At 48.4% G+C, this 12662-nt stretch overlaps 2 protein-coding genes across 3 annotated transcripts in view; one reads left to right on the top strand and one right to left on the bottom strand.

Annotated features, from left to right (window-relative positions):
• The window catches only part of B4GALNT3 (beta-1,4-N-acetyl-galactosaminyltransferase 3), a 60265-nt gene extending 50333 nt beyond the window's left edge, over positions 1-9932 (top strand). The window contains exons 14-20 of the mRNA XM_053942387.1: positions 102-1101; positions 2198-2496; positions 2891-3044; positions 3720-3792; positions 4244-4397; positions 5085-5211; positions 5979-9932. Of these exons, the coding sequence (XP_053798362.1) occupies positions 102-1101; positions 2198-2496; positions 2891-3044; positions 3720-3792; positions 4244-4397; positions 5085-5211; positions 5979-6087 (1916 nt within the window). The 3' untranslated portion in view covers positions 6088-9932. The remainder of the gene's footprint in view (positions 1-101; positions 1102-2197; positions 2497-2890; positions 3045-3719; positions 3793-4243; positions 4398-5084; positions 5212-5978) is intronic.
• A 2243-nt stretch (positions 9933-12175) lies between these two features.
• Positions 12176-12662, bottom strand: part of NINJ2 (ninjurin 2) — a 46175-nt gene continuing 45688 nt past the window's right edge. For both annotated transcript variants that reach the window (XM_053943129.1, XM_053943128.1), the window contains exon 4: positions 12176-12544. The gene's annotated coding sequence lies outside the window, so the exon portion shown is untranslated. The remainder of the gene's footprint in view (positions 12545-12662) is intronic.

The raw sequence follows: 12662 nt of genomic DNA, 5'->3' as shown, positions 1-12662 counted from the left end.
AGGAGGCGAGAAGTAGCTGCCCCCCTGCCTGGTGGGTGCCTGGGCAGGGCAGGGAAGGCAGTGGGAGGATGCCAGAGGTGTAACTTTGATTCATCCTGCAGGCTCCCAGGAGGGGAACCAGGATGACCTGCAGTATGAGGAGCAGGACGTGGAGAGCACCAGTGCCCCCGAGCGCACTGGCACAGGGAGGGCAGGGCCAGCAGGCAAGGCTCCCAGCAACGCGTTGGGCAGTGACAATATTCACGATGACTATTCCCTCCGGGAGCGCCGCCGCCTCCTCTCGGTGATGGGTGACGATGCAGGAGAGGAGATACGGAGGAGGAGGACGAGAAGGTCTGGTATCAAATCAGCCATGCTGGCCTCTACCAACCAAAGCCTCAGCCTGACTGGCCTAGAGGGAAACCCAGTAACGAAGAGACCCCGTTTAAAAGCTGGCGTCAAAGACAATTCCAGAAGCCCTCCGCAGCATGCCAGGGCCATCCAGGGGAGAGTGCCTGTCAGAAGGACAATCCCTTCTTCTAGGACTGTGTCTCAAAGGCAGCAGTCTCTTGGCCACCCCAGGGACTCAGAGGTCACAGTTCCCAACAGGGTAGGGCCTCGAGGAGACCTCAGCACCACAAAGGACGGGCTGCAGCCAGCAGGCACCGTGCCAGCTGGGAAAGGAGGCCCAGCCTCTGGCAAAGCCGGGAGACATGCAGTGAGTGCTGCCAGCCCCAGCCAGCAGCCCGGGCTGCCACAGTGGCTGAGCCAGGTGCAGTCCTACATTGCTGAGCAGAAGGCGGCCAACAATGGGGATGTGGATGAAGGAGAGGTGCAAGTGGCATCTCCTTTGAAGGGCAAGTCTGGAGGAGCAGCAGAGGAGGAAGAGGTGGGTGCAGAGCCAGAGGAGGAAGATGAGGAGGACTTTGATTATGTACCAGTGTTTGACCAGGCAGTCAACTGGGAGCAGACCTTCAGCATGAGCAACCTGGACTTCCATATGCTGCGCACAGACTGGATTGACCTGAAGTGCAACACCTCGGGAAATTTGCTGCTAAGAGAAAGGGAGGCCCTGGAAGTTACACGTGTCTTCCTGAGGAAGCTCAACCAGAGGAGTAAAGGGTAAGGCGCAGTGAGAAAACCAAGGGGCACTGTCCCAGAACTGGTTAACCATGCTGTATGGGGAATACCTGTTATGTGAGTAACTGGTGAGAATCAGAGGATGAACTAGATGCAGTGAATAACATTTCAGGCAAGGAATCTGTGTAAAACACTGGACTTCAGGCACACTTCTTTTGCGTGAGAAATGTTACATGGTCTTGGTATGGTTCTTTTTCTTCTCAAGACTTACCATCCCTTCTGGCAAACAGACACACTTCCTCTAGCCTCCATAAGCTAAACAATCTAACTTCTGACCCTTCTGTTGGGCTAGCCTTAATTTTTATAAGTGTTATAAAAAAATTATAATTTTTTTTACCAGTCTTTTCTGGTTTCAGTTGGTGTTAATCTTCCTATACATAAGTGACAAATAATCCTGGATGTTTTATGGAATAGGTGTTATTAGCTTCTAATCCCTGCTGGAAGTAGGCCTAATGCTACATATTAAGATCACATTTGCTTTTTCAGGGTCACATCAGTCACAGCCAGGTGTAGCTGACCAGTACACACAAGATTTTCTCAAGATTTTTAACTCACAAGCATCTATTTTATAGCAGAAACTCTTGTTATGATCTGAAAGGTCATGACTGACCTGGCATTTCATCCAGTTTTGGCCATTCTGAATCTACAGCTCCTGCCAGTTTCTACTGTATGATTGCTCAGTCCTACTCCATATTCTTGTTTGATAAGCTGTCATGAGCCAGTTTCAGCAGCCCAAACACGCTTCTTGTGCCAAAATCATTGCAGGTGGTGTTGAGTACACTCACTATTACCAGCCCTACACAATCATTCAGACACATTTGTTATTTTCCGTGTCACCTTTATTTCATTTCTCCTGCCAAATATTTTCTCTTGGCTGGAATCCCAGGTCTAATCCCACATGCTTGTGGATTTAGGAGAAACAGGTGCTAAACATTCCCATGGAACTTTGGAAGCAGTGCAGCAGAGCAGGGGGAAGCTGGGGGCACAAAGGTTTGTGCCGGCCCAAAGGAAGGGGCTGAGGGAGGAGGGATAGGGGCCGGTGCCCAGGCTGTGCCCACGCCAGCTGTGTCTCCTGCAGGCGCTTCCAGCTGCAGCGCATCGTGAACGTGGAGAAGCGGCAGGACCGCATGCGGGGCAGCCGCTACCTGCTGGAGCTGGAGCTGCTGGAGCAGGGCGAGCGGCGCGTCCGCCTCTCCGAGTACATCTTCGCACGGGGCTGGCAGGGCAGCAGCAGCCACGAGGAGGACGAGAGGAGGATGAGGAACCTGGTGTGGGGCCGCCGGCGGCACCTGATGGCTGCGGCGAACGAGCCAGAGCTGTGCTGGCCCCAGGGGTTTTCCTGGAACCACCAGGCTGTGGTTCACTTCGTGGTGCCAGGTAAGGCCACCTGCCTCCCCAGGACATTGAGGGGTGGCACAGTTCCCATGGGCAGTTCCCATGAGGGCAGCCCTGGACTGTGGGTCTGAGCCAGTCTCAGCCATCTTACTTGGGTTGCTTCCAATTTCTGTTCTCCAAGTTAAATACCCTCAAAAATATGATAGGGCCCAAGCAGCCATGGCTTGTAATCCCAGAGAAAACCTCTGTCACATGGTGGGGAAGAACCCACACTGATTCCTTGGCTCTGTGGACCAGGTTTTCAGCCTGGGCCTATTACATCATCCCTGAAAGGCTGTTGAGATTTCACAGAAGGCAAGAAACCTTGTGTGTTGAGGAAAAACAGCACCATTTAAATCAGTTGGCTTTGATTCTCTCCCTGTTGCAATACAACCAGTGAAAAACCAGGCACGTTGGGTACTGCAGTTCATCTCCGACATGGAAGAGCTGTTCCGAGTCACCAAGGATCCCTACTTCAGTGTCATCATCACCGACTACAGCAGTGATGACATGGATGTCGAGAAGGCTCTGAAAAGGTCTTCCTTGCACAGGTGGGAGTACTGCTTGGTGACAAAAAGCCACTCACACACATATGCCTGCAAATAGCACATTTGGCAGTCTCTGTGTATTGACCAGCCACAGCCTGCTTCAGCTGGAACACCACAGACACCATCCATCCAGACCTTGCACATCCACAAGAATATGTTTTTGTTATGATGCGCATACACGTATATGCGTGGAGCACTGTTAGAAAAGTGTAAGGCAATTCCTGGTGTAGTCTTCCAGATAAATGTATTGAATTTGTCTCTTTTTTCAAGATTGCAAGAGAGAAGAGAAAGCAAGTCTCTCAGTGATGGGGCAGGGGGAGGACAGAAAACATAAGAAAGCTCTGAGAAGTGGGACAGTGAGCATGGAGACCTCTGCTAGAATGACCCTACTCTGACCTGAAACAGCTTTGGCTGGTCATTTCTGTTACATGCCAGGGGTTTCCAGGCCTAGTCCTAGGACAGAGCTGGGCTAGAGCTGAGAAGAGTTTTGCTAGGCTCTGTTCAGGCGCAAGACCCTCTGGGCAGACTGGGACCGGGAGCAGTGCTGGGCTTGTGCACTCCCCCAGCAAAGGTTTCCTCTGCTTCAGAGGGTGCACGGGCTCCATGGCCCAATGCTGTGTGGTGCTGCCTGCCGTGCCTCCTGTGCCACTGAAATTCTCTTTCCCCTCTGACCCCCAGCTACCGGTACCTGAAGCTGACAGGGAATTTTGAGCGTTCTGCTGGGCTGCAGGCGGGGATAGACCTCGTAACGGTGAGTCTGGGGGGCCTTGGGTGGGCAGGGAAGTTTGTAGTACGTGTCTGGTGTTGCCACTGCCTTTGGTACTGAACACACTGGTTTTTGGGGAAGGGAATAGCCTAACAGATCAGTTCAAATGTAGATGTTTTTCCTGTCCTTCCAGAGGAAGGGTCTCTTTATTCTGAGGAGCCTGTGCTCTGTTTGATTCTTGGTCCATCTGTTGGGACTGTCAGACAGAAGGGAAGTCAGCAGTAGCAGCTTTGTGATCCTGGCTCTGCCAGGTCACAGTGATGGTATTTCACACTCATCATTGATCAGCCAATGGACATTTTGCCAGCCCTTGGGATCTCAGTTTCTGATGCAGTAATGAGATTTTGACTCCCATATTTCTGTCTTCCTGCCCCTCAAGAAATATTTACTGAAAGTCAACCTATTTTTTTTTCCCAACTGGTACAATTGGTTCCAGGACCCGCACAGCATTGTCTTCCTGTGTGACCTCCACATCCACTTCCCAGCTGGAGTCATTGATTCAATCAGGAAGCACTGCGTGGAAGGCAAGATGGCCTTTGCACCCATGGTCATGAGGCTGCACTGCGGGATGTCCCCACAGTGGCCTGATGGTAAGAGGGCTCAGACTTTGGGAAGTGGGGAAAGAAGGAAGTGCCTCTACATTTGTTCCTCTGGCACTGTCAGGGTCTGGAGCCAAGTCCCCAGGGTGAGTGTGTGTTAGATATAGGATGGGGTTTAACAGCATCAGGTACCTGGAATTTGAGATCCAAAAGCTAGCAGAGCTCTTTATCTGATGTTTCTCCTGGTAGTCTCCTAGGGCTCTTCATGGATTTAAGGACCTTGGAAAAACCATCCTTTATTCCTGTCTAACCATATCTCTTTTCTTAGGGGGCACAGCCTGTCCTGAGGAGAGCTGGTAGACCAGGGGTGAGGGAAACCAAGCCAAGCTGGAGGGAGAAAAGTGGTACAGCATAGGATTTCCTTTAGACAGAGGTGGCCATCCTGAGCCATCTAGGCACAGGGACAACCCTGGGAAGCTGGGACAGTCCAGGAATTGTGTTGCCAGACAGGAGATGTGAGAGGCTCTGCTAGGAAGTTGATGGATCAGACCATGCTGTCTGTCCACAAGCCTTTCTCATTCCCAAAGCTGGTTGGCATGGTTGGCTCTGCCTTGGTGCTGAGTGTCCCTGGTGTCAACATTGTGCTAAAGTAGCTTGAGTCTCACTCCAGCAGCTCTGCTGGAGCCATCAATGGTTCTAAACCCCAACAAAGCTGTGCCTCTTTTGTGCTCTCCTCAGGCTACTGGGAGGTGAATGGGTTTGGTCTCCTGGGCATATACAAGTCTGACCTGGACAAAATTGGAGGCATGAACACAAAAGAGTTTCGGGACCGCTGGGGAGGAGAGGACTGGGAACTCCTCGACAGGTAGGCATCCACTGTCACTGTTCAAGTGCTCAGGAGGGGAAGCCCATCAGATCCTCGAGAACCAATGACCATGGGAGTGGGGATCTAAGGAGATTGAGATGACTACTGCCACCATAACCTTGGCCAGTGAGGGAAAGTCTTTGAGCATATCCTGACCTCAAACCTAGTAGGTGAGGAGACACAAAACACTCTATTGCAGCCACTAGTAAGAGGAGAGTTGTTTTCTGCTGCCTTCCAGCCACACTGCTGGTTGGTCTCCTGCAGATCAGGCACTGGTGATTGTGAAGGCTTTGTCCTCTTCAAGCATCCAGAGTGTAGTGTGATCCCTCACACTTCCCATATAACATTTAACCTTGAAGACCAACTGGTGGAGAGGCATTTAAAGATTATGAGGTACAGTTAAAATTTCTGAGGATTTTGTGAGGAGGGATGCACAAATCCTGGGCCTCTGGGTTTGTAGTTGTAGGGTTTGGGCTCTGTCCTGTCTTTCCTGTCAGCTGACTGCAATCCAGTGCTGCCAGCCATCTTTCCTCCTTTCTTGGCATATGGAGGCACTCCTGACTAGTCCTTTGCTCAAGGGTGCATAGACACTCAGAAACATTAGATTCCTGCTTATGGATACGGGATACCCCTGAGCTATTCTGGACTATCCAATTTGCTTGCAGTCTCTTATCAACAGCACAACTTAAAAAAGAGTTTTCCTGGGGCTGAGTCTGTCAGTATCTTTGTGATGAAATTTTCCCTAAGTCTACTCTTCTGTCTGCCAGGATCTTACAGGCTGGGCTGGAAGTGGAGCGTCTCTCCCTGAGGAACTTCTTCCACTGGTTTCACTCGAAGCGGGGCATGTGGAACCGGCGCCAGCTGAAGACACTGTAGCCTTCAACCCCAGAGTTGTTTGGCAGCACTGTCCACCATCTCATCCAGATGTGCACTTTATTGGGGCATGCAGCCGAGTGCCCAAACTCTTCCTCTGCCTCCAGAGACCTCTGATGGCATGGCACAGCTGGGGAAGGGGTGATCAGGCTAGTGGAGCAGGAAGTTCTCTTGTCAGCCGCTGCATGCAAGACATGGGATCCGTGTGTGGCTGGGAGGGCGTGTGGTGGAGATGTCAGGGGAAGCACTTGTATTTCCTGCCATGCAGTCTGGTGGAAGGTACAGTGGGAGAGGTGCTGTGTTTCCTGTTGAGTCTTGCACCAAACCAACACAAATCCCAGCTAAGCCTAGAATGGTTTATTTAGAGCAACGCTGCTTCTCTTTCAAAACTTGAATGAAAAAAAAAACCAAAAAGAACAGAACCCACAACCGTCCCCATTTCCTCTCCTTTGCCATCTCTCCAGTACCCATTATTTTAGACAGGGGACCAAAGTTCTCTGATCTGTATTGCACCCACATGCCCATGTGCTGACTTAAGGAAATCTAGATACAGAGGAGCTGATAAGCACTTTAGGCTGCTGGTGCTTAGATTTTTCTCTGTGTTTTTCACTTCGGTCATTATGAAAAATTGTGCTCACGTTCAGCAAATTATGGGCTGTGGATGGAGTTGCAAATACATTTCCCTCACAGGAGCCACATTTGCCTGTAGCTGGGTGAGCTGGCAAGGGTGATGTTACAATTCCACCTAAATTATTGACCCACTGCCTGAGGGTAGTGGAGGGGCTATACAGAGAAGCTAACAGAACATCTCAGGAGGAACTTTGCAGCCTTATCCGACAGACATGTGTTTGTCCTAGCAATATCAGGGAAACCCTAGCAGGGAAGAAGTGGCAATATTTTATTAGTTGAAGTATTGTGATTTGTCAGAAGAGGAGACAAGAGTCTTCTGCTCTCAAAATCCTGTACATTTATGCAGAATCTAAAAGTTAATTTAATAAGTTTTGGCCTCACAGTTGTGTGTTGTCATAGTTTCTCTTACGTAGAGAGCAGGCTTCTTGGTTGGAGAACCAACACAGCTGTTGGTGCTTCATCTTTGGAACAGCCCTGGGAGCTTTGGCCTGGTACGGAGGAGGTGGCCTCAGGTCTTGGCACATGCACTGGGTGTAACAAACAGTGAGGACAGAAGAGTGTTGAGTGAACAAAAGGATGGGCAAACCCATGCTGTCATTGATGGAAGAACTGTGGAGAGAGCCCACAGCTGGCCTGGTGCTACAGGGAAGTCTCATCCCCTAAAACTCCTGTTCATGTAAGGCAAGATTTTTTTTTTTTTTACCCTGTAACCTTTTTGAAGACTATATAAACCCAGAAATCCCAGCTCACTCAGTGCTTTACACTGCAGCTTCAGTGTCCCCATACCATGCTGAAAAGGGCTCAAGCTTGAGGGGAGAGTGTGACATAGAATGCTGCTCATGGTGCCCAGTTCTGGGGGGGTTGCTAGGAAGGAGTAATGGATGTGCAGAATACAAGCAAAGCTGACTGGTACTAGACTTTTTTGCTCTTTGCTGATGGAGTAGATGCCAATTCAGAATAGGCATTCATTTATTACTGTGTCTGTGGTGCTTGACGAGTCCATCAAGTTCCGCTATTGCAGTGGAAAACTGAACATACAAGTTCTGGCATGTGAGATAGAAATCACGTCAAATCATCTGTTTGCATCAGTCTGGGTTTTGTGAGTGATGGATTTAGAAAAAGTCAGCCAGATACCAGAAAGTTCTGCTGTGCAGTGTGCAGCTGTAGTGAAAAGTAGACAGAAGAAGGCTGAATCTGAATCTGTGGAGCTTTTGCCAGAATGGAGACACTGACTCTCCCAGAAGAGGCAGCCTTAGCCAGCTGCCCAAGCCAGAGTAGTCTTCCTATTGAGGGAAAATACTTTACCCACGCAGATACTAAGAAATTAAAGCATGGCAGTTGGGGTGAGAGGGAAGAGGCTGACAACAGTCAACACTTTTTTTTTTAATTTTTTCTTTTCTTTTTGAACTATTATAGGAGTTTGGGAGACCAGAGCCCTGTGATGCAATGTTGCAATAAGCTCTGTTTCTCCCTGGAATGTGCAGTGTCAGTCATGCTCTCAGTGCAAGTCAGAGCCTGCGCTTCCCTCAGACACAACTCCAAGAGTGTGTAGGTGAGCTGCTTTCCAGGCTCCAGGAGTGTGCCTGCACAGCCTGTCCAGGCTGGCAGTGTCACGCAATGCCTGTGGAATGGGGAGAGGCTGTCGGGAGGGCGAGTGCCCGCACATGGGCAGGCGTTAGCAGAAGCAGCTGTCTGGGCCCATCACGCTGGGAGCACCATGGTGCCCGGTCTGCACATGCAGAGCTGCTGGATTCGGTGGCAGCCCCTAAGTCAAGCACGGGGAGGAGGAGTTATTTGTACCATGTGCTTTCACATCTGGCTGTGGATGTGGTCTGCAGCACCTAAAGTTAGCAGCTGGCATCCATCTGCGGACACTGGCAAGAATTAGGTGCATCCAGAAGGTCACTCACTTGGCATAAATGCCATGAGTCTTCCCCACCACAGAGGACAGCCAGCAAAGAGTGGACTGGACAGTAGGGTGCACCCCTCAGTTCAGCACTGCCAGCAGAATTTGAGGATTTTGCCCCCATTTTTCAGCTGTGACTGTACTCCTTCCTTCACACCTTGTAACCCAGGCCAGTGGTAAGCAGAACTACCTCGTGAGAACTCCTTGATGGAGATGTAAGGAGTTCCTGGTTTTCAGTCCAGTTTCCTAATGGCCAGTCAAAGCTGCCGTCTCAAATGTTGTTCCCTTCCAGTGGGAATACTCAGTTGGTGTCCAAGCAAGTAGTAAATGTGATTAATACTAATTGGCACTAGCTGGCAGCCTCCAGCTGCAGGAGGAGCTTGGAGAGCCCATGGGAATAAAAACTGTCGTCCAGCCCACAAGCTCAGAGACCTCACTGCAGGGTGTAGGGAGAGAAGGGGCTCCACACTCACCAGTTTACTGACCAGCAGCAAACCTTGCAGGAGCAGCACTGGGCTTCACTCGGAGGCTGCTGCCCCTCTTCCAAAGCAAGCTGCAGTTTTTCTCCCCAGAGAGAGTCACAAAGAGGGGGAGAGCAGGAAGCACAGCAGGAGCAGATCCCTCAGCTACGCAGTGAAAGGACATGGCCAGGAAGCTGACTCCCCTCAACAGCTGGTCACATTTCTGTCACCAAGATCTTTTTAGGAAGCTGTGCTGGAGTTCCTGGCCTTCATGTGCATCCTGGCTGTGTCCTGCCTGGACAGCTGGAGGAAGTCAGTTCCATAGGATTTTCCTTGCATCAGGCCAGGAGCAAGCTGCTCCGGAAGCTCTGTGGCTGGGGAGATGATGGACAATGCTGCAGAAGAGACCTTCTCCAGGGTAGCAAGTGACCAGGCTGGGGAGTCTGGGCCACCAAGTGTGAGGTGCAGAGCAAGGGGGCTCTGCCAACAAACGTGACTGTATTCAAGACTGGAGTGTGGTGCTCAGGCTTGCTTTGCAGGTCATCAAGGGAATGAAGAAGGGCTGGCTTGTAATCTGAGCAAAGTGTATTGTGTGAAAATTATTATTTGTTTCATCATTGTCTTAATGTTTGCCTGGTATGAACACCTCTCCTCATTGCCTACAAATGTCTGAAGTTGATTGTTTTTTAGATACAGATGCCTTGTGTTGAAAATCTGACTTGTACTTTTGAGTTACCTGCCTTAAAGTGGCTCTGTGCCTTCAAGATGACTCCTGAGTCACCTCTCTGTTGGAGCTGGGGGATATACAGATTCTCCCTCATGTTTTATAAATACATTGTCTTCCTACAAGAGCTCTCTTCTGTCTGTGTGTTCACTTGCACCTGCATCACTGTGCAGCAGGAATTAGAATCCAGGTGTGCTCTGTCTTCATTAGCTGAAAGCACAGGCACTACCAGAGAGATCACTCTCAGCCCAAGCCAGCAAGAGCTCTGCAGCAAGGAGTGGGTGGGAGATGCAGTGGGCAAGGTTAGCCCTGCTTCAGTCCCCTCTAGATCTGCAGAAAATGGGATGGCAACAAAACAGTTTTCCTCCTGTATACACGGGTTTATCATGTGAAACAAAGTGGAAACATTCCAGGAAAGCATGAATGTTGATGTGATGAGAGAATGTGGAAAACACCGTGGTTCTCCTGGCAAGCAGAGGACAGTTCCTGGAGAAGACCACAGGTGGGAGCCTAGACCTGAGTTCAGTACTTGGCACAGCCTACGTGAATGGGAGGTCAGCTCTTTCACAGCAACTGCTTATTTGAATTCAATTTTGGCCCATCTTCTCTTCAACTGTGCCTTCTTTGAGTATCAAAAGCTCGGCAGCAATGGGAGTCACACACAAAGAGGGGAAAAGGCAGCCAAGGTTGCTAATGAGTATGATTTCACTATAACAAGGAATTATTAATATTAAAGGGGATGGAGGGAAAGTATTCCAGAGTGCTGCCAGCCTATTGCTTGCCTGGGATGAGTGGCAGGGAGCCCCCTCTGCTCATGCAGGCCTCACATGCTGCCACACCTGATCCAGTAGGTCTCTGAAACAATGATAAAGTTGAGATCCGGTAAAGAAATTCCCCTCACTGCTTCTTTCCCAGCTGAATATTTTCTGTTTTTCCCCTCTCTTTACATTCAGTCATCAATGCTAATTGCTTTCCCTCCTGCTCCATGAAGCAATGAAACCCTGGGCTTTGGGGTCTGCAATGCAGGATATGTAATGTTTTACCTTTCCACGAACCCAGCCAGACAGCAGTGGCTGACAGCCCCTGGCTTGAGGTTTTGCTGTGCCTACAACTCATTCTGCTACTCTAGAATGAAGCATTTTTCTAAAGGAGGCAGGATAACAGGCTTCCCAGAAACATCCACCCCTCTCTGCTGCTAGTCAAAGCAAAGATTGAGGACCAAGTTAAGCAGCAAACTCAGAGTCACCCCAGACTTGTCATCCCCAAGAAAAAGTGGAGGACAAGTCTGTGCCTGCTTCACCAAACAGATCTCAGGCTGTGCTCAGCTTTACCACTTCAGGTTCTGGTAAATCCATAACTAGTATTTTCCACCCTACCCTTATTGTGCAACTTTGCTTTTCCCTCTAGGAGGTCACTGTCAGTTTCAGGTGCTAAGCTGCTGCTGGCTCTGGCCTTACCCACCAGTTCGTGGGTAAGATCATTCACACCCTCTCAGAAAAAGCACCACGTGTGACTGACACAAATTTGGTTTTGTAAAGACAAATACAAATGAAATCTGTCTGCATCTGTTTCTAAGTGTCAGACACTCCCAGTAGCTCCTGAAGACTGAAGTGAGGATGCTTTCATGGCATTTCTTTCTCAGAGGTGGCAAGGATATACTAAATGAGAAGTCCATATTAAACTCTGATTCTGCAGTACAATGGAAAAATCATTTAATAATCAAAAGACCATGTAATTATTTAAATAGTCTTACATAAGGCTATTAAAATACCATTTTTAGCATGACTATAGAGTTTAAACATTTAGGATTGAAAATCTTTACTCTTTCATAAAAATCTTGAAACTCATTAATTCAAAGGATTTTTTTTCTTAAGGAAACAAATTGTTCTAATACAAGAGAATTACTAGAGCTGTCATTATAAACCAAATACATTTTAAAACATTTATATTAATGATAAGAATAAATCATAATGCTGATTTTAAAAAGTAATAAGCTATTCAACTGTAATTTTTCATTGCAGCAATAAGCCTAGGCTGTGTCCTTATGTATAATGTTTCTTCATTTTCTATTAAGTATTGTCAGGCTATTCTGACATCATTCCTGATAGGTTGCTGATGATGACATAAGACCACAATAACTATTTTCTGTCCTTGTTAATATTCCAGTGCTGGAAATATCTGATTGTTTCCTTAACTATGTCACATTTAATTTTAAACAACTAGGAAAACATTTGAACTGGTTCTAGCTATCTTCATGTACACACACCATTCTATCCTTCTAAGAAAACTTCTTTTTTAGTTTGAGAAATCCATTCCAACATTTGGGAGGTAAACTATTAGATAGAATTGCTTTAAGGGCATCAACTTATGTTTGAGACAAAAAAAAAAAAAAAAGCTGGACTTATTTATTTAGCCTACAAAGTAAATCATTCAGTCTTCTCTACCAAATGAACCAATATTGAATATGTGAAGCTGGCAGCTAAAATAAGAAAAGGGATTTACAGAACTGCACTTTCAAAATGTATACCTGCTGCTGTTCCTGCAATTTCCTCTTGCAAAGTTTGTTCTAGCTTGGAAAGGCAATGCTCCTGCCCCTCAGAACTGCAAAAGCATTACAGCAAGGGGCCAATATGCTATGACATACACAGAGTTTTGAAGTTTAACCCAGTTTTCTGGATTCATCCATGGGCTCCTGCTGAGGTCAGTGGAAACACGGAGGAGAGCTGCACTGCTCAGATCCTGCAGGGAAGACAAGAAACATCAGTAAGGTCACCTCAGACTGCTCTGTGTGCATGGCCAGAGAGGAGCAGTCACAGCCACTGCTCGACACCACAACTGCCCCTGCACATGTGGGGTG

The sequence above is a fragment of the Vidua chalybeata genome, chromosome 5 (assembly GCF_026979565.1).
Source record: "Vidua chalybeata isolate OUT-0048 chromosome 5, bVidCha1 merged haplotype, whole genome shotgun sequence".
NCBI classification, from domain to species: Eukaryota; Metazoa; Chordata; class Aves; order Passeriformes; family Viduidae; genus Vidua; species Vidua chalybeata.
Note: the sequence above shows the minus strand (reverse complement) of the source record. Positions and strands in the feature narration are given on the sequence as shown.